The following is a 27,479-nucleotide window of genomic DNA, read 5'->3' as shown; positions in this document are numbered from 1 at the left end:
TGCACGCTAATCGCTTCATTAGGCTGACAAAAAGGGGTTTAGCCCAAATACGCTTTCACTGGCAGGCTTAAGCCTCATCTCTTTGCCTGTCTGTCTCAAAAGCAAAAGCAAAAGCATGCACGCATTTGGCATGCAAAATTCAATCAGTGCCTTAAAAAATACATGTACAACAATACCAACAAAAACAACAGCAGAAGCAGCAGCAGCAACAGCAACAACAGCAACAAAAACAACAAAAACAAAGTGACCCATTTTCAGCGCAAAGCTTTTTGCCAGGGGCTTGCTTTAGCTGTAGCTGTAGCTGCTGCTGCTGTGGCTGCTTCTGCTATGACGTATGCGTATGCGGCAATGATGGACAGCAAAAACCGGGGATATGCTTGGCTGTTGTTGCTGAGCGGAGCGAGTTGGCCAACTGCCACTGACTGTTTGGTCATTAAAAAATGATGACCACACACCAACACATACACATACACACATTGTGAAAATTAAGCAACGAAATACAAGTGCTGCGCTCTTAATAAATATTATGAGTGCGAGAAAATGAAAGTATGCAACATTTTTCTCATTAATAAAACTCAAATAAAATAAGTAAGAAAGCTACATTCGAGTGGACTCGACTGTGAGCCAAAACAGTGGAGTATTGTTCTTAAAATATACCAAAAATATACCAAAATTAACCAACCGCACCCCACAATATACCAATATTTTAATATAATATACCACAAAAGTACTAAAATATATAAAATTTGATATATTGAATAGTGATTCATTAAAAATATACCAAAATATACTGCAGAAATGCTAAAAATATACCAAAGTTTGTATTTGGTATATTGAAACATATAATAGAGCTTAAAATATACCAGATTACCAGCCAAAGCTACTTAAACTCAAAGTTCTCCATACAAAAGAATGTTTATCTAATCGCAATCAAATTTCTGGAATCATAAAAACTATAGTTATTATTATATGTACCAAAAATCGGTTAGCAAGGATAACTATTATGCTTAAGCTGCACACAAGTTCAAACTAATTTCATTTCGCGCACAAAGTTTAGCTATTTTTGCATTTGCTTAAAGCGAAAACAATTTTGGGGCCGTAAATCTATTAGCATAGCACAAACGCGCACTTCACACTCAGCAGCACTCGCGGCACACTCTTTGCACACTCAGAGAAAGCCTTCATTTGTCAGCAGGCACCACATCCGGCACCTGCCACTCGCTCGCTACACTCTTAATCCGCTCCCCACCCCCCGCTTGCTGCTTGCCGCATCCACAATCCACATCCGCATCCGCCATCCTCATTCAAATCGACGTCAACGCCATTGCAATTATTTCGAAATCAATTTCAATAAAAGTTGTGCAGCAGCAGCAGTAGCAACAGCAAGTTCGTCCTCGAATGTTTAATAGCTTGTTGGCTTAGCTATATACATATATATGTACATATATACATTCATAGTCATAGCACAGTTCTACAAAGTTTCAGCAGCACAACATTTTTTGTTTGTGTCTCTCGGTGTGAGTGTGCGTAAGCTCGTTAAAAACACTTTGCTGACATCAGTGGGCGTTGAGCGTGCAGCATTGTTGCAAGTTCTCTCAATGAACTGTAATTGAAACTAAAAATAGAAATGGAAATGGCAAAACTGCAACGCTAATTGCCAGACAGCAAAAACCCAGAGACAAACTGCGAAACTGCAAAACTACAAACTGCAACTTGTAAATAGCATTTAAGTGACATGACATGCATTAATTATGATTTGCTTTCAATTTATTTTGTATTTCGCTTTTTTGGTTTTCCGCTTTTTTTTAGTAGTTCATCAAATATCAGTTAGATAATTAGTTTAGTTAGTTTGCTTTGCATGCATGTGCTGCATGTGGTGCAACACAGCTCCCCAATGTAACCCAAATTTGTAACCAAATATTACAGCAAACTGCGTGCTAAACAACAAATAGAAATTATTTTTTCCCCCCGCCCAGTCCTCAAGTTCCAATTAATTTTTGACAATCATTTGATTTATCGTATTCTTGCAGATACACAAGCAAAACATTCACATGGATTTCTCTATTGTAAGTCGCACTAATTTGGAAACCCAAAAAAAAAACAAAAAAAATATATAGAAAAAACTCCTTACTAAAAAATACATCCCAACATCCAACAACAAGAAAACACACATACAAAACAAAGTTATGCTTCAATACATTTTTATGATAATCTCGTTTTGTTAACATTTAGTTTATGGTCAACTGGTGTGCGCTCTTAAGTATGCTACAGATTTTTCTCTTACTACTTTTTCGCCTTTAAAGTGCCCAAGTGTACAACTATTTTTGACTTTTACAAGGCTCTCTCTTTCTCGCTCTCGCTGTGTGTGTCGTCGACCATTGTAACCCGTAAATGGGCGACTTGTTGCCACCCCACAAAGCAAATAAAAAGAAAACAAGGCAAACAAAACAAAACGATAAACAATAAACTTACATTTTTGGCTAAACGAGTACATACAAAATATTTTTGATCAAAATTTTCGGCAAAATGTTTTTTTTTTTCAAAGAAATCGATGCAATCGAAATTTTTGTGTGCATACAACTGAAAACTTAATTTGCAGCATTTCGTTCTTCTGTTTATTCGCCGCTTTTTCGAAGTCACGTTTTGCGCTATAATTTTCATGTGCTCTTTTTTTCCTCTGCTTTCCAAATCTCTCCTCTCGCAGCGGACGAGGAAATCAGCGACAAGGCATCAACATGCGGCAAATTGCTAATATTTCTATCCGTTGCACTTGTGATAATGACGCTACCGTTCAGTCTATTCGTCTGCTTCAAGGTAAGCCGCTAGCAACTAAATAAATTGTCTTTCCCACTCCTCTCTTCCCTCTCTATTAAGCTTAAGCTTCCACAAGTTTTTCTAATTTATATCGCTGGCAAGTTTCCAGCGCACAGGAGAAAAAAAAGGAGCGTTTCCATCAAGTTGTCAGCAATAAATAAATATGCTTTGTCAGTGAACTATCGCGAGAGCTATCGCAAAAGCAAAACATATTTTTTTACCTTAATAAAGTTAGTGGTTGACTTTTACTGCACCGAGATAATCAGTTTAAAATGGAGTATAAGATACTTTTAATAGCCAGTTTAAAATGAATTTAGTACAGGTATATTGATATATTACCAAATTTTAAATATAGCATAGAGTAGAAAATATACCAAATTATCGAAAAAAATAATACCCTATGGAGTATTTGAACTTTTTTTGAACTTCTTCAAAAATATGTCTACGTAAATTATTATTGCGATATAGTTAAATGTGATTCTATAAAAATAAATTCCATCAATATAATTTAATATATCAACTTTAGATAATCTGTGCAAAGCAAAATTTAACATCGAGTTTTGGAAGTATAATAAATACTTTAGAAAATTCCTTTTCTGTATAGTATCATGAACTCCAAGTCCTAGTCTGTAAACTGAGATAAATAAGTTTAGTTTCCAGCTTCAGGTGAAATTTTCTACTGCAACAAACAAATTTATGCCTTCTAATGCACTAACATACTATAAGTTTAATACTTTAATATTTGAATATGATAAGATTAAAAAAAATTTAAGGAAAATATAATCTCTTTATATACTTTAATTTATTGAATTTTAAATAAACTCAAGGAGGAGATTAGAAACTGTAATAGATACTTTAGCCAATTCTTTTTATTTTATGCACATTTCATGAACTCTAGTCATAATCTGTATACTGAGATAAATAAGTTTTCAGCTGCAGGTAAAATTCTCCCCCGCTGACAACAAAGTTCTGCCTTAAACTACAAGTTTAATACTTTAATATTTGATAATATGTTAAGGGCTGTGCAGTAGAGTTGCTTTTACGATAGTATTATCGGATATCAGGCACTTCCTACAGGTTTCAATTCCACTGGAAATGTGTGCTTAAAAATCGCTTCGCCCGAGTTGCAGCATCTGCAGCAACTCATTCTGCTTTCTGCTGAATTTCAATTTAATTTTGAACATTTTGCTCACGTTTCGCTCTCTTTCTCCCTCTCTCTCTCTTTATGCTTTTTGGTGTCTCATCTTTCAGGTGGTGCAGGAGTATGAACGAGCGGTTATCTTTCGCTTGGGCCGACTCATGCAGGGCGGTGCCAAGGGTCCAGGTGAGTGTGCGAATGGTGAACGTTGAACGGTGAACGGTGAATGCTGTAATGCTGAATGGGAAGAAGGTTGGCTATGCAAATTTCAAGTGTTCGCTCGCCTGGCGTTCTGGTGACAAGAATTTGTGTTAATAGCTGCACTTGCTCCAAATTAGCGCACAGCTTCTTTCTCGGGGCCAAGTGTGCAAAGGGGTCACCACAGGCGTTTTCTCGTCCAGCTGACAAACAGACAATACATACATTCTGACAGACAGCATGAAATTGGCCAACGATTATGTTGGTAGTTGCATCGCAGATAATGAGTATTACAATTTTGAAAACTGTCTTTAAAGCAAAACTATATCCATTAAGAATACTGAACAGATTTTTATGATAGTAGAAAGTTTCAGCTTGATGACTTACAAATTCTGAGAATTATTTAAAGAAAACTTACAGACACTTTTAAAAGTCAGACCTAATAGTTGGCTTCATGTTCTTAAAGACAAAAAACTCTACTTGTAATCGAAGAAATCTAACGTGAAAACGATTTAAAAATATCTCCTAATTCATCATAATTACGGTTATATGTGTATTGCACAACAAATGAGAAGACTCCAGATTTAATGTTTCTTACGAAGAAAAAATTGAAGTATTTTTAAGCCAAATATAAGTAGCTTATTATTGTTCTCAAAAAAATGATTCAGTCTAGCAACTATAAACGTAATATTTATATACAGCTGTGTTCTTTAAAATAGCAGTGCGTACGACCTACACGCTTACAAATGAAAAATACTATTCTAAACATAACTTCAAGAAAAAAGTTAGCTATTTAAGCTTAATGTATTAAATTTTAAATACTTCAACCGTTTTTTTCATTATGGGTAATTCAAGATTTTGGCGAATATGGATAATAATAAATGAAACAGGAAATACTAGCAGTGTTAGGAGAAAAATATAATATAATTCAAAAGAGCTTATAAATATCATAATCACGATTTGATAACGACCTAACATTTTGTTGTGCAGTCTTGATTTGCTAATTTTAAATGAAATTCATATATTTATGTTAGACAAGTTAATGCAGAGATTCAGACGTGTAACCCCAATAGCAATACTTTTCATCACTTCTATAAAATCTAAATAATATCTCTTAACCTGTTTTCCATTTTATGGAATAAACTGTACTATATTACATACTTCAAGCAACTTATTTGAGCTTTATCCGCAGGCATCTTCTTCATACTGCCGTGCATTGACTCTTATGCTCGGGTGGATTTGCGTACGCGCACCTACGATGTGCCACCGCAGGAGGTAAGTTCGATGGCAGCAGCAGCAACAACGTACCAAGTTGTTATTGTTGTTGTTGTTGTTAACACACATGTTCTCACTCACACACACACTTATATACACATATATTTTCTCACAATATACACAATATTTTCACCACAAGAAAATACCAGTTAAACGCTCAAACGTAAAGCAAAATAAAAAACAAAAAAAAACACAAAAAATAAAAATGAAATGAAACTTTTAGCTTTTTTTTAGCAACACTTTTTGTTAGCCAAGAAAATTTTGATTTTGTGTTTTTGGCCCAAACACACACACACATTGAGACACACACACGCCCACAACATAGCCCGTATGGCAAATGTAAGCACTGCCAACTCACTGAGTTTGTGATGTGTTGATTTTGCTGACACACACACACACACTCAGACACACACACACACGAATACACATACTTAGGACACGCAACTGGAGCGTGAATTACGCATACGCAACGTTATCCTTGCCTTCTATTCGTTTCCTTCTGTATAACTCGCAGCTGCGTATGTGTGTGTTTGTGTTTCTTTTATTTTGTTGTTGTTGTCGTTGTTGTTTGTTGTTGTTCTTCGTCTTGTTGTCGTCGCATGTCACGGTGTTTACTTTGGCTTTCGTTTCTGTTTCTGTTTTCCTTTTTTATTTCTCGTCTTGCGTTTTTCCTGCGTAACTGTGTTTCTTCCTGCTCAGCTGCAGCATCACTCTCTCTCTCTCTCTATCTCTTTCCGTCTATCTCTTTAACTTTCCGCTAAGAAACTTTTCTAAACTCCCAACCACAACACACACACACAGAGAAACACACACACACACACAGCAAGCAACAACAACAAAAAAAAATGGAAAGCAGCATAATGCGTATACGTAATATTTTTGTTGCATTTGCTCACTTGCCTTTTGCATTTCTAGTACAAAATGTGGGCGTGCCCACTTACACACACACACACCGACACACACAGACACAGAGAAAGTCTTTATCGTTGTTGTTGTTGTTGTTGTTGGTAGTCTTGTTGTATGTTTTAATGCTACTTATGTATGGTACTTGTTGTCGTATTCCAGTTGAACAATAATGTTGCCGATTTAATTATTATTCCAATTATTGTCGTTATTATTGTCATTGGTGTGCACTAGACCACATCACATTACACACACACATACTCATTCACTCATACAAACACACACAACAGTTACATAAATGAAACTCATCTCACACACACACACACTCTGAAAACAATCCTCAAAGACACAAAGCGTGCTCCATTTTATTTGAACCCCCATTTATATTTGCTCACTATACTCGTACTTATTTCTCATTAATTTTCTGTGAGCCTCACATCCATGTACATAACTCATAAAGTGTATAAAAATGAACAACTTAATAAATATGCTGAATAAACAGAGAGGAAAAAACGCGGCCATTCGTATTAAACACAAAAAAAAATAAAGAAAAACAGAGACTGCGTTCTGTCTGAAACTGAAAACCGAGCTCACGTGGAGCAAACACAAAAGGCAAACCGAATTTATTTCTTATTTTTCTCTTTCGTTTTTCCCCCTTCACTGCGTTTTACTGGATTTGTATACGCTTTACTCTTTTTTTTTATTTTTGAGATTTATTTTTGTACATTTTTGCAACTTCCGACCAACATTTTCAGTTTTATTTTTCCGCTTGCGTTTTTGTTTATTTATTTTCCTTCGATTTATTTTACTTTTTCTTCAGTATGAAGGCCACTGCAGCGAATGCCCTCAGCATCTACACAGAGAAAACTTTAACAGAGAAAACCGAAAACTGAAAACAAAAAGCAGTATAAACCTTTTATTAAATACAATATAAGCGTTGTCGCGTTCATCTTGTTTGTTGTTATTGTTGTCATTGTCGTTGTTTGTCGTGTATTTTTGAACTGCATACGAAATCGTGTTGCATTCATTTTTCATTTGAGTTTCTTTTATCTTTTTTTGTTATTCATGTCTATCTTTTTTAGTTGTTGGTGTCTTAAAGCCTATATAACTTCAAAACTTATTACAATTTGCATAGTTGAACAACTCTGATTGTCTTTTGCAATTAGTTGTCAAAGCAACCCAACCAAAAAAACCAAAAAAAAAAAAAGCCATAAAACTTAAATTAAAAACTATACTTGACTTGTGTGCAAAAATGCAAAATATTAAGCATATCAACTGAAAAGATTCTCTGTGTTCAGCAGAGCGCCTAAAATCAACTGCATCAATTGGTGGGGCGGGTGCCAAAAACAAAAACCTAAAAAAAAATGAACTAAAATTGGTGGCGGGCAAAATCGAAAATGCAAAAATCAACTTTGAAATCTCAAATGAACAGCACTAGAAAATTGGCTCGCTCGAAAAACGAAAAACGAAAAATGAAAATTGTGAAAATGTGTTTTTGTTCACTGAACACAGGGTACACCCACACCCACACACACACATGCACATTAAGACCACTTCAACTCGTTCCACCCGCACACCAAAAACTAAGCCAAGCCAACCAAACCAAACCGAACCAACCAAATAACCAAACCAGCCAGCCAACCACAAAACAATTCCCCTATAGACTTACACACACACACACAAACGTACTTAAGCATACTCGCACATATACCCACCCACACACACATAGTTTAGGCCTTGTGTAGCTGAAAAGTATGCAACAGAAAGCGAACCTCACTAAACACACACACACTCAGCCACCCACACACAGAAATTTCATTGATAAAATACCTTTAGCCACTTAAATGCACACACAAAAGAGTCCTCAAGCTGTCTATCTCTCTCTCTCTATATCTCTCTATCTCTCTCTCTATAATATCTCTGTGTACTTTTACTAAACTGTCTTGCTGATTCGCCCGCTCGAACTAAGAACTAAGTGAAGCTAACTTTTTAGCTTTGACTTTCTATAACTCTCTCTCTGTTTCTATCTCTATCTCTCTCTCTATAACTGTCTCTCTCTCTCTCTCTCTCTCTATAACTGTCTATCTAACCCACGCTCTATATCTATTCTCTATATATACCTCTATATATATATAATACTGATTTTGTTTTTGAGCTATGTTAGTTTTGTTTAGCGAAAACAATTGATTTTGATATATACAACCGATAAACCGTTACCGTTACCGAATACCGCTACAAATACCGAATACCCCCCTCAAAAAAAAAAAAAAAAAAGTTACACGATTACCAAATGCACTTACTTTTTGATACCCCCCACTCTCCCTCCTTCGATTAAGCGTTCAAATAATATTTTTGAGAGCATGCTAAATATATATTTCCATAAATGTCTATTCTAAAATGCTTTCTAACTGTGAAAAACAAAAAAAACTAAATACTTAAAAAAACGACAAAAAATAAATTCTTAAAAACAAAAAAACAACTCACACACACACATACATTAACACGCATACTTATATTGTTGGTTTAAAATTAAGTACAAGTAAAACGACTCACACATACACATTTTAGTTTAGTACTCACAAACACACACATACATAACATACGCATACAGTTACATACTTTAGTTTTTGGACTACAAGATTAATACTCGTAAAATATTTGTACTTACCACTAACTAAATAACCGTTAACATTTGATCTGTTTGAGCACAAAAAGCGAAGGACGCACCCCAACAATAAAAGAGCAAAATATGAAAAATGAGAAAACTGAAATTTGAAACTTGACTTTGAGCATACCTAACTATATGTTAACACATCCATCGGCTGTGACAGCATATAGTTATCTATGTGATAATCAAATATCAAGTAAATCAAAAACAAAAGAAAAATGAATATATATCAAGCAAGCAATCTATGTCGAGTTCATCTATGTGTGTTTTGCGTGGTTTAGGCTGTTTTCAAATGTGGGTACAACTTTCAAACGCGTTCACAATTCTCCATACAAAAAAACAATAATGAAAATCATAAATCGCACGCATGAATCAAAAAAAAAAAAAAAGAGCAACGCAAGCCAAAAAATATCGCCGCTGTCTGCCCGCCCGACGTCTAGTAATCGCAACTGTAACTATATATATATAGTATATATAACGTTTAGCTAGCGCAACAAACTTCCTTCCCCAAAAAGCATTTGTAGTACCTATATAAATTTATATATACATATATGCTATATAGAAAGAATCTTGTATTAGCAAAGAAATATGCAGGCGTCTTAGCTAAAGTCCCTCAAAAAAAAAAAACGAAGAATGCAACGCATCGCAAAATCGAATCTCCCTCTCTCTGTCTATATCTTTTTCCCTCTCTCTCTCTCTCTCTCACTATCTCTCTGTCCTCTCTCTCAATCACTCTCATCCAGCTATGCCCAAAAAAATGAAAGAATTTTCAGTTGAAATGCAGAAATCGAATAACAAAAATCCTGGGCAAACTGTGCAAATTGTAATAAGCCAAAAAATAATAATTAATTAAGCTCATTAGTTTAGCTGTTACAGTGTATAAACAAATATGTATGAAAAATTGTTGAGTAATACTTATTAATTATATATATATGATTTTCAATCCAATATTTCATCAAACTTTCATTTGTATTTTTGTTTGGTTTCCTCCTTTTTCTCTCTCTCTATTGTTCAATATTCTTTCATTGTTCTTTCATTTACTCTCCATGCCATCACATAATACCCATACACACACACATACAGGCGCACACACACAATGCAGTTTACAGCCAATTTAATCTACTACTAATACTATACACACACACTCACACACACCTACACACACAGAAATTACTAATACCGTCTATTGTTCGAATTTTGAAGCCATTGTTCTTGAAAATTGATTTAGTGAACAACGCACAACGAGTTCGCAATGTTTGTGTGTTGGTCTTTCTCATTCAGTGATAACGAACAAGTTGAAATAGCTGTGCATTGGGCATTAAAACCCTTTAAGTACACTGCTCGTAGTCTGATAAGCAGATTGCCTTAAGCCTAGCATTGTAAGAAGCTCACAAGATTGGGCCAATTCATTAGATTAGCTCAAACTTTCTGCCTGAGCAAGTCTTTTATGTTAACATTAAGTATACGCACAATGTGCCACGCTCATTTTCACTTGATATTTATGCTAATAAGAAACTCAACTCAAAGAGAATACATTACAACGAATGATGCACCACAACTATCTATGTATGTATATCGAAAACTCTCAAGCATCAGCAACAAAATGACACTAAACAACATTGACACCATGACCAGAGAGTGCCATAAAAAGCGGTCTAGACCGCAGTGGACATTCACCAAGGCACAGGTCGTAAAATTCGCCCAAAAATAAAATACAACAAAAAAAAAACCAAGAGGAGGAAAAAGGAAGCAAAAGTTTGGCTTCGACATTGGCTGGCGCAATAGTTTTGTGAGGGCTTTTGCTGGTTACGAGCGTAAAACTTTTTCGGTTGCCTCTGGCCTCTTTGGTCGAGGGCATAAAAATACAAGAGTTTGATTTGGGCATCATGAGCCTGACAGCATTTTGGGGATAGCCATAGCCATAGTCAAGTGAAAAGGCCGCGAGTGAGTAAAGTGCAAACAATCGTACAACCAATAACGAAACCAAGCCAACAAAATTTTCCCAAGTTTCACCAAAAACCAACAACAAAAAGCAAAAGAAAAACATTTCTCTATCTATCTATCTCTGTGTCTCTTCCCTAACTCTACTCTAACTCTGTCTCTTCTTCTATGGGTATATATATATATTGTATATCCGTTTTAAGTATAACATTTTCAAACTAAGTTCTTAAGTTAATTTCGTGGTTTGTCTGCCCCTATTTTAAGTTGCAATCTGTTTTGTACAAATAATAAACGAATACTATATATATTTCTAAGTATAATGATCATTGTAAGACATACCTATAACTTATACACTGTAACCTCAAAAGCTATTGAGTTTGCTCCACGTATCGCTATCATGAAAACAAACAAAGCTTCAAATACAATACGAAAACAAACAAAAAAAAATATATAAACAACATAAATGCTACAATCGCTGCAAATTGCTATGAAAACGCTGCACAAAAGTATCTTGTATCTTGACTTAACGACTCTAAAATGCAAAGCATATAAGCAAACAATGCAAAATGGCAACACACATAGTAGCTACACACACACACACATACACAACACACACCAGACACTCATAAAGTTAGCAGCAAATAATCAAAATAAAAGCCACATATATAGCATATTGTACATTCTGTATCTTTCTCTCGTTCTATGACGCTGTCTCTGTCTTGGCGTCAAAAGTTTGCACTCTGCACTTAGTTGTAATAAAGCAATGCAAAGACCAAAGACCAAGACCAAGCAGACTTGACTACAGTCAAGTGCATTCGCATTATGCCACACACTCTAAGCAAAAGTGCACAGCAGCTGCCACTAAAATATTCATAGCTACAGCTATACAAGATATAGCTTACAAGATACAGTTATACAGATACTACTCGTACATACAACACACAATATTCTCAACAAAATGCAGCTTATATCCCAAGCTCCAAAACCTCCTTTCCCTCAACCCAAAAGTCACGTCTCGCAGTCTCTCTCTGTCTCTGTCTCGCAGTAGCAACAATAACTAGCATAATAAATATATAAATAAAAGCAAAAACGCAACAATATAGTATTGTACTAGTAGCGCAACAACAATATAACAAAAAAATACAAAAAATAAGAGAAAAATAGAGAAAACAATCCACCCACTGCATCTTGTAGGTTCTGACAAAGGATAGCGTTACGGTTTCGGTGGATGCAGTGGTTTACTATCGCGTATCAAATGCGACCGTCTCTATAGCGAACGTGGAGAATGCTCACCATTCGACCAGACTACTGGCACAGACTACTCTACGAAACACAATGGGAACTCGGCATTTGCATGAGATACTCAGCGAGCGTATGACGATTTCCGGCACAATGCAGGTGAGTACCTTACCCCCCGCCACCCCCCCTCTACAGTGGCAACCTCTTCTCTTACCCCTTTGCATTGCGCAATTCCTGTAATTGACTTATGTGTGTGTTTGCGGCGAGCGCTCTTCTAGCCACTCATACTTTGTGTCGACTGCTAATTATGCAATGGCAACTGAGTCGACTTTAACAAAAGTTCAGGCAGCATGGCAAAACTTTAAATCTTTTGCGAAATATTAATGGCATATTAGCAGCAGCTGCCAAAAAAGCTATGCCGCAATATCTCAGCTGCGTCTTAACCCAAATTTCTCTCTCTCAAATCTCAATTCTTTGGCTCTTTATTTATTTATTTTTATGGCCATATGAAAAAATAGTTGAAAATCAGCACAAAGCACACAGAGCATCACTTGGTGCCACACCCAAACTCTGCCTCTGCAACTCATTTTCAGCTGCTGCTGTTGCTGCCACGTCGAACATGCTCCGAATGCCAAGTTAGCAAAAGGCACACAATTTTCTGTGGCGCTTCCACTCCGTTAGACGCTGCAGCCGCACACACAAGTGTTGCAACATATTTTCTGCAGAGTTTCTGTTGCAGTTTTCAGTTTTAACGTTTCAAGGATGCTGCAGCGACCCACAAAAATTCAAAAAAACAATGTGAAATGTGAAAGGCAAAAAGCCATCACATAGTTAACAACATGAAACAACGTGTGTGTAAACAAAAACTAATGTGTTTTTACTGCTATTTTTAATACACACACACATACAAACGACACATCTATACATCCATGCACACCCTCACACATACACACACCCGCTCTCTTATACACCTGCCAACGTAATGTGGGCCAAATCATAAACAGGTTCAGCTAGACGAAGCCACCGATGCCTGGGGCATCAAAGTTGAACGTGTTGAAATGTAAGTAGTGCAACTTTTATACCTGCCACAAACACACATACTTACATATGAGGACTCCGTTCTCTACACTTTGGAGGTTTCTATGTCAAAATAAATGTGTTGTAGCTCGGTTTGTGTGCCATTATGTTACTTTTTTTTTGGGGGGGCGGGGGGAACATTTGATTATAGCCAGGGAACTGGCCTTTGTCTGCTGTCACAGTTAGCTGCTGCGTCGTTGTAATTTATTATTAGCCGCGCAGGGACAAGTCATCGCTTCCCCCTCTTTGCCTCTTCTACTCCACCGCTCCAAACAGCTGCTGTCCGGCTGTCAGCCTGACAGCTTGTCAAATACATGGCCAACAAAAGTAGCAACAACAACAACAACAACAACAGCGTTGGCGATGTCCATGTTACAGCTGCTGCAACAACTTGACGCGTTGATTGCTGTGGCTGCTGTTGCTGCTGCTGTTGTTGCTGCTGTGGCTATTGACCTACAGCCTTTTGTCATTTTTCTGCGATGTGTCTATGAAAATTGTTTCATTTTTATGACAGTCTTACGGCTCACTCTCTTACCCGCTGCTGGGCGTGAATTTTATGAAATTAATCAGCTGATAACATTTTTTGTCATGGCTAATAAAATATGGTCAACATTTTCATGTGCTCAGCCAAGAGTGTGGGACAAATGTTTGCGGTTTATGGCACAACAAAGCATTTGTTCAACAGCAGCTGCCATTTTTGGTCTATCGAACAGGAAATACTCTAAGAGTAGAGAGAGGGTCGCATATATAGGATTCTTATATGGGTTGAGAAATAGAGCAAACATTGAAACTATTAAATAATCAGTATGGCATTTGACACTAAATTTATAGCACATTTCATATATTTTACTAAAGTGTAGTTTGAAACTTCCAATATCGATATTGATTGAAAAAATTAAATGCTTAATTTTGCATCTTGTATTTTTATTGGCATTTGGCAACACAAAACTTATAAAAATATTTCATATAATATGTTTTTAGAAATTCTAGCATAGTAGACAAATTCTTATATAGGGATAGATTTAAGTATTAAGCAATTATTATTCCACCTCTAGCTGTAATTTTTATCTCCACGAAATGTACAGAAAAATATATAAAATATTTTTCCATCAAACTTTTGCAGAAATTTAAAGCGTTTAAAGAAATGTTGTATTTCAATTCAGTGTTAGTTTTTGGTTGAAAAAGAAAAAAAATTTGAAGTGAACTTTTTATGAAATATTTTAACAGAATTTAATCGAAATGTGACCAATTTTTAAAGAAATTTACAGCATTCGAAGAATTTTTAAATTTCTCATATAAATTTATTTATTTATTTTCCATTAAAAGTTGTCTGAAAAACGAAATATTTTAATGAATTATTCTGCTATCTTGAAGTTTTATTTTTCTATCACAAAATTTACAGAAACTTTTCATAACTTTTTTTTATAAAAATTAGTTCAAAAAAGGATTAATTTGAAAGAATTATTCTGTTGTCTTGAAGTTCCATACTTTTCACCGCAAAATTTAAAGAAACTTTTTATGAAATATTTTTATAAAAGTATGTTACTAAATTTAAACTTTTCGACAAATTTATAGGATTTAAAAAAATTTTTATATATTTTAAATGCTTTTGTTATTACTATCGTTATTTCCTGTAACAAGTTGTTCTGTTATCTTAAAGTTCCATATTTTTCACCAAAAAAGATGGAGAAGCTTTTTATAAAATATTTTTGTAGAAGTGTGTTTCTAAACTCAAGCATAGATTGAAAATATTAAATCATTTTTATTCTATCTTGAATTTTCATTCTATTTTACCACAAAATGTCGAGAGACTTTTCATAAATATACTTAAAATGTTATTGTTATTTCAATCGTTCTATCCTGTTGCAAGTTATCTGTTATATTTTTCACCACAAAAGATGGAGAAACTTTTTATAAAATATTTTTGTAAAAGTGTGTTTCTAAACTCAAGCATAGATTGAAAATATTAAATCATTTTTATTCTATCTTGAATTTTCATTCTATTTTACCACAAAATGTCGAGAGACTTTTCATAAAATATTTTTACAAAAGTGTGTTTCCAAACTCAATCGAAATATAGCAAACTTTTAGACAAATTTATACCATTCAAAGAAATGATACATTCGAAATGAATTTGTCGTTCATTTTCTGTTACAATATACATTGTAAAAGTTTTATTGGTAATTTTTAAAAATTTCCCATTCATATCGTTATACATTTTGCTCGAACGATTTCCAAGCTGATGTCTTAGATCAATCAAATAGATTGTCTGTAAACAATAGCATAAGTCGAGCATTTCCTTATGACCTCAGCCACAGTCTTCATTAAACATTCAGAGCACAGATGAGCATCGCATAGCAATGAAGTTGGGGAAAAGATTAAGGAGCAGTCTCGTAATTCGAGGTTCAATTTGGCAAATGAGATTAGAGCTCGGAAAATGTGCCTAGGCACTGTATGTGTGAGGAGTAAAGTTGGCTAACGTATGTTGTTTTTATATTGGACAAACCTTAACAGCAAGGACGTGCGTCTGCCAGTGCAACTGCAACGTGCGATGGCCGCCGAGGCAGAGGCTGCTCGTGAGGCACGCGCCAAAGTCATTGCCGCCGAAGGTGAACAGAAGGCATCCCGAGCACTACGCGAGGCATCCGAGGTGATTGGCGACTCGCCGGCAGCACTGCAGCTGCGCTATCTGCAGGTAGGCGGCATTCCTAGGGTTAATGACCTGACCTGACAAATGTGCGTTATTAAATATGTGAGTGTGTATAACATGTCCGGTTTGCTTTCCTTTTCTCTCTCTCTTTCTCTTAAACAGACACTGAATACCATATCGGCGGAGAAGAACTCGACGATTGTGTTCCCGCTGCCAATCGACTTGATAACATATTTCCTGAAAACAACGGAAGCAACCACGCAACAGAATGCGGCTGCAGCGGTTGCTGCACAGCAGCAGCAGCAGCAACAGCAATTGCAATACCAGCAGCCTCAGCAACAGTTGCAGCAACAACAACAATTCCAACCGCAGCAACAACAGCAGCAATTGCAGCCCGCACAGCAGCAATTGCAACAACAACAACAGCAGCAACCACCGCCACAGCAGCAACAGCAACAACAACAGCAATATCAGCAAGCTCAGCAGGCGCAGCAGATTTCATCGGCCATGTAAATGGGCAGAGGGAAACACTAAGATTCGGCATGGCCGAATATTTAATACGCTGCACACACACCCACAAAATAAAAAGCAAACCACCACGAAGCAGACCACAACGAATTGGGGTTGACCCGAGTGTAATTATGCATGCTCCACTGCCATGTTAATTAACATAGCCTTAACAGTACGCATGCAAATTACATTTGGGGCTAACTCTCGACAAAAAGTGCAGCGTATTTGCAAAACAACATACAACGATTCCAGAAAACAGAATCAAAAAACAAAAAAAACCAAAAAAACTTAGTTCTAGACACCAAAAAGTGCGATTCGTGTGCATTGGTTCCCGCCGTGGAACCAGTAAAGAACCAGTATAGAACTATAATAGTTCACCCCAAAAAACAAAAAACAAATCTCGAAATCGATCGATTTGAACATTTGCCCAACACACTCCGTGAAAATTCTAAAACCAACCAGTTTTGAGAATCTTAAAATTGATTATAGTATTAGAACGGGAATATTATAATACATCTTGAGATACTGAAAAATGGTTGGTTTGGTTTTGAATTTTCGAAAACGCAGTTGTCCCGGCAAACTGTCTCTATCGCTAGATTACGAAACATAATTCGATGGATGCTTGAGAAGAAGAGTCAACTAATTGTCAAATTGCGTTTTGTAAATGTTTAGCTTTAAGCTGTTAATATGTGTACCCCCAAACAAAAAAGAAAAATACCATACGATAAATGTGTAAGGAAATGCATTAGGTAAATTACTTATATAGTATATATACAACAAAAAAAAAGAACAACTCTTATAGTGCATTTACAAATTATTCTACAGAATGTGATAGAACAATTTGTTATTATCGTCAATAAAAATAACTCGGACTGTTCTTATTCATACTGATCGACATGAATAGGTACTTATGGACGGACCCTACACACAAAACAAATACACTCAAACAGTCATTCACACCAAAACACACACAAAAATAAATAAAATCTTGTACTCTGAAGCGAATCGTGGAATCTATAATAATAATAATAATCACAATTTAAACAAAAACAAATAAATACAATAGAATTAGCCCAAGAACTATTTATACAAATAGTTCAGCTCTCTTGATAGAATATGATATCAACGGGGAATATATGGTATATTAATATTTACTATATAACGATGTATAGCTCCAACAACCAAAATTGGAACTGTATACAATACAAGAACGTAAACTACGTTCACTCACTTACATATACAATAAATAAATGTAATACGAATTTATTGTACATACAATAACCGAACCGAAACCGAACCGATAGTAAAAAACAAAAACAGTAACTTGACAGAACTGTTTTTCCGATTATGTATTAGAAACTATGGAACATCAATATGGAACATTTAAATGTATATGACAGTATGCAATATCGTAGAATCATGTAATCAAATATTTAATATGCTATATTGCATATCGAATATTGAACATTTCGAAACTTAAATATGGTCTATGAAAGTATGCAATATTAAGGAATAGCATATGTGTATACTGAATATTGTATGCTGAAGAATATTGTATATGGTATATTGCATATTATATACTGTGAGAGAATACACTGCGAGCGGTATATGTGTAGATGCACGTATCTTTATCATGCGTTAGTTTCATTGATGCGAACATCCTCTAGCTTGTAGGGTTTATCGACAGAACGAATTCAGATAGCAATTGCCTAGTTCTTACATTTGCAGTGTAGTAGTTCATTAAAATAAATTCTCAAGTCAGATCTTTAAAGTTCATTAGCGTCACACCAAAAGCATTTACTTTTTAGCGCACTTCATTCAAAATTAGCCAATTAATTCAAAGAACAAAAAAACAAAAACAAAAACAATAATAAAGTTCAGACATACGACTATTATGTACATTTTTGCCTTTGAACAATTTTTAAAAAGAAAAAAAAAATACGAAACGATTTCATTATTACTTATATACTTATATATATACATATATATATTCAACCAGGAAACGAACAATAAAATTGCAACTTTTTTGGCATCCAAAAAAGCGAAAACACAAAAATCACAAATGTCTTTTCATTTCACAAAAAGTGAAAAACAATTGGTGAGTTCATCGATTTAATTAAACCCCATAACCCAGTTATAAATAACAAAATACAATTGAAGCTTTTTTCATTACATATTCTTCATTTTATTGATTTATGTTTATGCATTACTCGCCGAATGGGACACATTGTTGTTTTTTTTTTCATTTTCGTTATACATCAGCTAAATTCAGTTTTGCATTATATTGTTAGTATTATTTTTGCAGTTTTTTTTTGGGTTTTGGTTTTTGTTAATATTATCTGTATTATTTTGTAATTATAATTTAATTTATTATGTATATAATTAAATATATGACAGTGTTTAGTATTTACGTTGCATGTGCAACACAACGGCACAGGCGGCACGCCCTCCTATCCTCCTTCGACCAAAAGGCAGAGGCTGGACAATTTTAGAAATGTATCCATTTGATTGCCGCGTTGTTTTCATTTGTTTTGTTTTATTTTGTTGTTTGTTGTATAAAAAATTTGTGAATTTGTTTGTTATTTGCCACCGTGGCGTGCCACATAAGCCGTTTGTTGCCCCCACAGTTGATGCCGCTACTGTTTGTTAATATTATCATCATCATTATTATTATTGTTATTGTTATTATTCGGTATTATTGTTTAGGTTTTAGTTTATTCAATTCAATTTCATTTATTGCTACACGTTATGTCAAGTATATATACAAAAATTCATCAACTACGCTAAACAATTTCAGTTTTGCTTTTAATTATAACAATATTTATTTATTTTGTAATGATTTCGATTTAGTTACGGTTTAAATTTACGCTTTCTTTCTTTAATGCAATTTCATACAATGATTGCAATGATTTCTTGCTACATTTAGGTTTTTCTTTTTCTTTCTTTAAGCTGCCTTATCTTCTCTATGTGTGAGTGTGTGTGTGTATGTGAATGTGTGTGTATATAGTTGTATCTGGTGAGTGTGGTTGTGAAATGCAGTAAGTTGCCGTATAAATGTTCTATACAAATACATATATAGTTTATGTATATATTAATACGAAATGCTAAACTTTGGTTTTATGCTACAGATGTGCACACAATGGCCAACACATAAACTTAGACACTATAACAAAAATAATCGAATAAATTAAAATCATAAAACACATTCATATATATCAATAATATATTCATAATCTGTTCTACATGAAGTTTCTAACATAGAGACACGTGAGTTGAAGTGTTTGTTTTGCTTGTTCTGTTGTTGCTCTTGATTGTTTTGATAAGAAATGTGTTTATCATATTATTTATTTTTTGTTTGCATTTGAAACCCTGGGAGACTGCAGTTTTTCATTTCCATTATCTCAACTTGTATGGCGTTTACTTGGGTTATACGAAGATAGAATTAAAATAGAACCTTTAGGCTTTTATATATGTATGTATATATATGGACTGTGCCCAAATCAAAATGTGCAGTACAATTGCATTTTCATTTAACATAATTCAATAATTTCACTTTTGCTTGTGCTTAAATATACAGAACAATAAAAAGACCTCTTAATTCTTTTGGCATAAACTTATATGTAAGTGGACTGTAAACATTTACGATATTGATATTTCTATCAATTTTTTTTTTGTTTCTAATTGGTTTTGTACAAAATCTTTTACAAATATATTTTACTTTTTCTTTTTAGTAATTTGTTGCAATATTAGATTTCTTTGTTAGCCTCAACTAAGCGTAGAAGCAGCAAAAAAAATTTGTCTTGTGATAAATTGGAGTCGAAAAGAATGTTGTTGTTGTTATTGATGTGACATGGAAGTAGATATTTTTGGGGAGGCTGATGCCTTCGAATAAGTTAAATGCCATCATTGTGATTTGTTTCTCTACAATTAGCAACAATCTTCACTACATATTTGATTGAGTTAAATAATACTTTGGGTTAGAGTTTTTTGAGTGTGGAAAGTACCAGTAAGTAAAATTCAGCAGAGATAGAGAGAAGGGTATAAAGATTAAAGATTAATTGAAGCACCGATGAAAGTTGCGTTTAAAAAGTTTTTTGGGAAAATAGAAATAGATTTGCCATTTGTTTGTTGGTTTTTGCTTTTCATAAATTGTTTAGTTATAGATCTTTTTGTTTTCTTTTGGTAAGCTTACAAAACTAGTTAAATACTTGCTATTTTCATAGTACATACAAGTAGGTATATAAATTATAAAATAGTTTTCGCGTGTAAAATATATGTAAAATGTTGCATTTCATCCATTCATCATTCACGTTTTGTTGTTGTTTTTTGCTTGCAAATACATTTGTTTATATACGCTTATACGCATTATTACATACATATATAGAGTTATGTAAGTGTTGTTGTTGTTGGTTGTAAGCAACTCTGTATGCCATTTGCCATTTTAAAAGTCTTAAGAATTATAGTAAATATGTATAAATGTTTACGTTACATATAGATAACGTTTATAAATATATATATTTATAGATGTGTTTGTGTGTTGTGTTGTGTTGGTTGCATGATTTCTTTTTTTGTTTGTTTGTTTGTTTTGTTGGTTGATGATCTGAGTGTAAAGCTGCTTAATCCTGAACCTCCCGATACGGCACCTCCGACGTCACCGAGAACGATTCAAAGTAATGATTCAAGAACTCAAACGTTGGCCGCTTCTCGGGCACCGCATCCCAGCATTGCAAGAGCAGATGATAGATATTGTCGGGGAAGTAATGATTTGTTGGCTTTGGCATGCGGAAACCACGCTCGATGTTCTCAATCACCTCACGACTATGCATGCCCGGATAGGGCACTTGTCCGTACGTGAACAGTTCCATTAGCAGTATGCCATAGGACCACACATCCGATTTGATGCTGAACTTGCCATAGATGATGGCCTCGGGTGCCGTCCACTTGACTGGGAATCGCGATCCCTGCTTGGGACAGTACTCATCATCGGCGATGACGCGCGCCAAACCAAAATCACATATCTTTGCCACATTATTCTCGCCAATAAGCACATTCCGGGCGGCCAAATCACGATGGATGAGCTGCTTCGATTCCAAATATTCCATACCGCTGGCCACCTGTGTGGCAATATAGATGAGATCCTCAAAGTGCAAATAGCGGCCATCGCCCTCGCGTAAAAAGTCCAAAAGGCTGCCCTTTGACATAAACTCCTGCACAATATAGATGGGCTCCTCCTGCAAAAAGATGTAAAAATACATTGAGAGCGCATGTTAACAAGCCGCTGGGCATGATGCCCCGAAAAAAGCAAAAAGGTCATTTGGCTGACCTGTGAGCAGACAGCATAGAGAGCCACAAGGCGATTGTGTCGAAACTTTTTCATGATGGCCGCCTCCTGGAGGAATGCAGCCGTTGACATGGTGCCCTCGCGCAACGTTTTGACCGCCACATCGATGCTGTTGCGCCACTTGCCGTAGAAGACCTCGCCAAAGTTGCCGCGACCCAATTTTCGCACCAACTGTATCTCGGAGCGCGGTATCTCGTACTTGTCGCGCAGCTCCGGACCGAGATCCCACATTTGTGGCTGTGGCTTGGGGCAGGGACGCGACAGAATGTGACACAGACCGAGGGCGTTTTCTGAAATATCACCACAAAAAACCATAAGCATGAATCTTTCTATTGTGCTTGGGGCACAACTTACTGCTGTAGGCCATGACCAGGGCCTGAAGTGAGGGAAACGTTTGATTTGTGGCTATGTAGTAGCCGCCATTGTCCAGCGGCTTGATGCGATAGTGCTTCACATGATAGCCGCGTCCATCCTCCCAATCCTTGACCGATAGCGAATAGCCATTGGGATTGTGTTCCGAGGGACGCACAAGGAAAGTGCCACGTGGATTTTCCTCCGCCAGCAGCAACTTATCCGCCTCCTTACGCAGCACGTTCTCAAAGAACCAGCTAAATTACAGGAAGGCAAATGGTATTTATGAGTACGCGATGGAAGGTGAAATCATTAACTTACTCTTCGCTGTTGACGCTTCGCTCCTCGGCCACGAAATTGAGCGGAATTAGACCCTCCTGGCGTGTGCTCAGATTGACAACGCGCCACCAATCGGATTCGGTGTCGTCGATGACCTCCATGCGGTCGCCCTTCATAAAGCTCAAGTCGGACTCATCGCGCTTTTTATAATCGTACAGAGCAACGACAACGCGTCGCTTTGGCAGACCTCCAGGCACACCAGCTGCTATAGAAGAGAGAGAGACAGTTGAAATGGAGGTGAAAAGAGAGCAAAGAGTTGGGAATCGTGGTGGAGTTAAAGGCAATGGCAATTTTCGTCTGGCTGGCGCGGTAAATTTGATTTGCCTGCGACGAGGCGTTGGCTTAAATTGCAATTTATGTGCGGCAAATTGGCAACAAATTTTTAACATGCCGTCCGCAATCGAGTCACAATCTAATTGCAAGTTAATGAGTTATGGTCTCGGGTATCTTACAACCCATAAGTTAGTACCAAAATGTTATCTTTTTTCAATTTTCTTAGCATACATTTTTGGCGCAACGGCAAAGTGTCGTATATCAATTTCATTTTTGATGCCAAGCCGCATTTGTTTTTGGCACTGGAATTGCATTTGCCTAATTGATTTAGCCAAGTTGGCCCGTGTGTATCGTTTTGCTGTTGCTGTTGCCTTGCCCTGCATTCGACAGTCAGCGCGGCTTGCTGACAGCGGCAAATCTGGCCAACAAAAAAGTGAAAAAAAAAGCGAAAACCTTTCTTTATTGTCAAAGCATTTGTCGGGTTTACACGACCTAAGCGGCTTTCGAGCCAACTGAAATCTGGACACATGCAATGCTAATCAAATGCCTAGCTTCTGCGAAGGTCTAACCAAAAACTAAGTAATGCGTTAATTTCGACTAATAGTTTCCTATGCATAGGAGGTATAGCTTATTTATGGTAGTTTTGTGCCCTAGTTCATTTCCTGTTTCAATTTTACTACTCTCCAAAGTTATAATTATGCAATTTACAGTCAAGCTGCCTGCTGGTCAAGGTTAACAACAACAGCTGACACATTAGCAACACTGCAGCAAATATGCGAGCGACCTTCTCGCATTTATTGCGACCCTTTTTGCAGTCGTCAAGAGACGCAACTTTAATTATCAAGAGGTGGCACATTCGATATATAAATAGCAATAGCTGACTAAGAGGGCGGGAGGTTAAAGTCAAACAGCTAATTAAAACAGAGGTAGATACTTAGGTAGGTAGGTAGGTAAGGTCGAATCCCCAATGTAAACATAAACGTAGTTTACTTACTCGGCGTGGTGCGCGTTCGTATGATATCCACACCGCCCTTGGCGCCTATTTTCAGTGGTCCGCGATTCGGATCCGGTGTGTAGCGTGAGTCCAGGGAGCCACCATTGTTATGCTTTTGGCCAAGGCCAGTCGCAACGCCACCGCCAACACCGCCGCTGTTGCTGTTGATGTGTGTCTGGCCGAAAGTGTAGTCCGACTTTTTGTAGCCGCCCGTTGGATAGGCCAAAGCCAATTCCTGATCCTGTCGCTTGCTGCAGCATTTGTTGCCCATTGTGTGTGTGAGTCTGGATTATCCTTTTGTTTTATAGTAATTGTTGTGTTTGTTTTTGCTGTGATTGTTGTTGTTCCTCTTGTTGTTGTTGCTGTTGTTGTACCGTGTCTAGCAGCAACACATATTTGGCATATTTCGAGTTGCAATGTTTACTTAATAATAATTAAAAAAGATTTCTTCTCTCTTCTTGTTTATGGCTGCCGCTCTTGCTTTCGCTTTTGTTTCTGTTTCGGTTTCGGTTTTGTTGTAATTAGTATTTTTAAACTATCAGTCAAGTTGTGTAAGTGTATGTGTTCTGTATGTGTATATGTATGTATGTGTGTGTGTGAATGTGTAAGTGTATTTGAGTTTGCCTTTTAAGCTGCTTGCATCAAAAGTTGCATGGAGGGCATTGCCTTGATTTATAATCGCTTTCAAAAATGCATTTCGTTTTTATAGTAGTACATAGACAAAAAAGAAAAGTAATTGTTGCTCCTTCCAAAGCTGTTGCTCTCGTAGTTGTTGTCGTTTTGCGAGTGTTTAACTGGCTGCTGTTTGTTGATTATCCTTGTGGTTTTGTGTCCTGCCAGCGACCTCAGCCAGCAACTGTCTGCACATTGTTTAAGCTTTTCCACCTGCAAGCAAACCAAACCAAACCAAAAATTAGTTAGTGTTGAAATAAATATTCATTAAAAGCGCATTTCAAATGTCCAGGCCACAGAGCACAACAGCAGACACTCAGGACTCCACACACAACACACAAAGGCAAATTAGAGTCCAGTGACCCAGCAGCAGACAAGCAGACACACAGACAAAACAGTTCAGTCTCCTACTCTTGCTCCTGCTTCTCCTCCTACTCTGTTTACTACGTATCCTGTGCTCAGGCTTAGATAAACGTTTTTGGCACATCATTTCACTTGACTTGCCAGCAGCTAAAGCAACAGCAAGTTGACCATTGTGTTTGGACGACAGTTGCTGTTGTCAAGCAACAAAACACGAGGCAATTGCAACTGCAACAAGCTGCAGCTGCAACCAAGCGGGCGGGACACACTTTTGTCTATTGACTGAAGACTGGCTCTGGATCTGGCTGCTGCTGTTGGGCATCTGTTTATTGTTCAATTGGATAATTATGGTCTCAAGTGTGTTGTGTGTGTGTGTGTCTCTAAGAGGCCAAGGCTGCTGCATCGATTCCATTCTCTTATGCTGCAGTTGAGCACTTTCCCCCAAATATTTAATTGTTATTGTTGCGCATTTCTTGGCTCACTTTACAAGGGTGTGTGTTGTGTGTGCGCAGCTGGCATGAAATTTGTGTTGCCAGTTGGCAGGATGCATTTTGCGGCATTAACTAATATCCTGGCATTGTCTCAAATTATCCCACCGCCAATTATTAAAGTGTGTGCGCTGAGATATACACTTTGTTGGCATCGAAATGGAAATTGTAGAAAGTTGAGGAGGACAACGACGTCTGTGTCTACGTTTATTGTCCTGATTGTCGACGAGCTGATAAAAGTCAAGACACGTCTCGTGCGCTCTTTAAACAGCACAACAAAACCCAATAAAACTTGCGCATAAAAGTCAAACTTTTCATTTCTGGCGAGAGCGAGTTCATGAACCCCAGCATCAACAACAAAGACGACCGCAGGGGTCAACAACAACCTCAACGGCGGCAATAAAAAAAAAACGAGAGAAGAAGAAGCGAAGCAAACAAAACCGAAAAATAAGTATAAACAGAGGCAACTATAGAACTCTGAGAAGACATGTTTTAATTTATATGGCGTCAGTGTCATTGGATTGTTGCATTTTACAGCCTGGCAAAACGCTTTTTATAGCTCGCCGAAATTGCTGATCAAGGTGCGTTGACAACTCAATTTCCCTTTTCATTTCTAAATCGAAAGTAGTCGTCTGCCAAAGCCATGTCACAAAAGAGTCTTGTATTAAAGCAAAGTTGACTTTAAATGAAACTCGTTTGCGACTGATAAAATTGTTGCGAAATTTAATGAAATTACTTTAGGATAGCGTGCGAGTTAACTGCCATTTGAGCACTCGAGTTTTCCGCTTGATTTTCGCATTTTTGTTGCGCATTTTGATTGAGTAATGGCTGCCATAATTTCCGTCAGTTGTGTTGTGGTCGCCATTTTTCAAAACACCTCAAAAATAATAACTGTTGCCCTCTCTCTCTCACACACTCACACAGACATAAACACGCAGTGGTTGTTTTCGCAACTAGAACAACACACACTACCCAACGACAGGTGGCGCTAAAACACATGCTAAAAAAGGAGACCCAGTTCAAAATGATGAGCAAGAAAGAGAAAGAGAGTGAGAGAGGGAGTTGAAACCGAAAATATGAATATTTCATAGTTGATGGGCAGTTCTCAGTTATCCGACGACGCTGACAGCGACAGCGACATACTTTGCCATGTGTATGGCAACGCCTGACATGAAATTGTAAATTTCTGGCTTTGCTACTGAATTGGAATTGTTGTTGTGTGCAAGTTGACAAAACGAAATGAATACTTAATTGGATATTGTGGTTTTGTGTGCGCCTGAAAGTCGGCAATGCTTTTCAGAAAACTTGTGAGTTGCACTCAGAAATCACATAAGCGTCTTAAGCAATAAAGACCACAAATCAAGTTAAATGTATCAAAATTCTCAAATTAAAGTTTCTACAAAATAAAGTAGCTAATAAAGAAACTGGCCAAACTAAAACGATGCGGGAAATTTGCAATAGCAAACAAAAGCCTATTGCTATTATTACTTTATTTCCGAGTCGAGTAAATGCCTATTTAGCATACAGATTTGCCCAAAAATAATTCAACAGTCGTCTCGTAATAGTTTGTTTACCCGAAACGCCGTCGCAGTGTAAAGTCCTTTTCCCTGGCGGAAAACCCAAAAGTGCCGCACACATCTAATAAAATCAAATAAAATGCAAAAATTTATGAAATGAAATGGGCAGTCGAGAGAGAGGAGAGGGAGCGAGGTGGCAGTTAGGATGGAAGCACGCCAGCTTCAATCCTCGAGGACATAAAGGCATTAACTGTAAATGCCGTAATGCCGTCATTTCCTGATGACAGCAGGCTGACAAAACCAGAAAGCATACACAGATAACCACACACACACACACACATTGGCAAACTCGCAGGATATTTGTATAGCGAGCGAGTCCTTTTGCATTATTTCGGGGGGAGCAAAGAAGAGTTCGTGAAGTCTTTATTGCGCCATATTATTATTATACGTATTCCCCTCCATTTGTGCCCCTTTTGTGTGCTGTCAGTTGTCGTCGCACATTCAGAGTTGCCGCCTACTTAAAAAGTCAATTTTTGTGACGTCGTCACCACCTCCCTCCGTCCTGTTGCCGTGTGTTACCTGCTGCCCACCTACAGCGCTTACACTGTCAGTCGTTCACCTTTAAACGTCACGTGCTATTGATTAATCCCACACATACACAGACAGAGTTAAAGACAGAGACAGAGACAACGACTTTGACTACAACTATGCCGTCAAAATGTGGGCCAAAT

The 27,479-nt window shown here is 36.9% G+C and overlaps 2 protein-coding genes across 8 annotated transcripts in view; one reads left to right on the top strand and one right to left on the bottom strand.

Annotated features, from left to right (window-relative positions):
- LOC117567636 (band 7 protein AGAP004871) overlaps positions 1 to 18,469 on the top strand; it is a 47,754-nt gene extending 29,285 nt beyond the window's left edge. For 3 of the 5 annotated variants that reach the window (XM_052003890.1, XM_034247739.2, XM_034247737.2), the window contains 8 exons: positions 2,031 to 2,066; positions 2,705 to 2,814; positions 4,066 to 4,138; positions 5,343 to 5,425; positions 12,132 to 12,335; positions 13,181 to 13,236; positions 15,768 to 15,948; positions 16,066 to 18,469. In XM_052003890.1, the coding sequence (XP_051859850.1) occupies positions 2,031 to 2,066; positions 2,705 to 2,814; positions 4,066 to 4,138; positions 5,343 to 5,425; positions 12,132 to 12,335; positions 13,181 to 13,236; positions 15,768 to 15,948; positions 16,066 to 16,416 (1,094 nt within the window). In that variant the 3' untranslated portion in view covers positions 16,417 to 18,469. The remainder of the gene's footprint in view (positions 1 to 2,030; positions 2,067 to 2,704; positions 2,815 to 4,065; positions 4,139 to 5,342; positions 5,426 to 12,131; positions 12,336 to 13,180; positions 13,237 to 15,767; positions 15,949 to 16,065) is intronic. The other 2 variants (XM_034247741.2, XM_034247738.2) reach the window with 1 other exon arrangement.
- A 1,595-nt stretch (positions 18,470 to 20,064) lies between these two features.
- LOC117568604 (tyrosine-protein kinase Src64B) overlaps positions 20,065 to 27,479 on the bottom strand; it is a 32,189-nt gene continuing 24,774 nt past the window's right edge. For 2 of the 3 annotated variants that reach the window (XM_034249361.2, XM_034249362.2), the window contains 5 exons: positions 23,712 to 24,596; positions 22,427 to 22,649; positions 22,109 to 22,362; positions 21,737 to 22,044; positions 20,065 to 21,644 (listed from right to left, as the gene is read on the bottom strand). In XM_034249361.2, coding sequence (XP_034105252.1) covers positions 21,030 to 21,644; positions 21,737 to 22,044; positions 22,109 to 22,362; positions 22,427 to 22,649; positions 23,712 to 23,982 — 1,671 coding nt within the window. In that variant the 5' untranslated portion in view covers positions 23,983 to 24,596 and the 3' untranslated portion in view covers positions 20,065 to 21,029. The remainder of the gene's footprint in view (positions 21,645 to 21,736; positions 22,045 to 22,108; positions 22,363 to 22,426; positions 22,650 to 23,711; positions 24,597 to 27,479) is intronic. The other variant, XM_034249363.2, reaches the window with a different exon arrangement.

Source organism: Drosophila albomicans, chromosome 3 (assembly GCF_009650485.2).
Source record: "Drosophila albomicans strain 15112-1751.03 chromosome 3, ASM965048v2, whole genome shotgun sequence".
NCBI lineage: Eukaryota > Metazoa > Arthropoda > Insecta > Diptera > Drosophilidae > Drosophila > Drosophila albomicans.
Note: the sequence above shows the minus strand (reverse complement) of the source record. Positions and strands in the feature narration are given on the sequence as shown.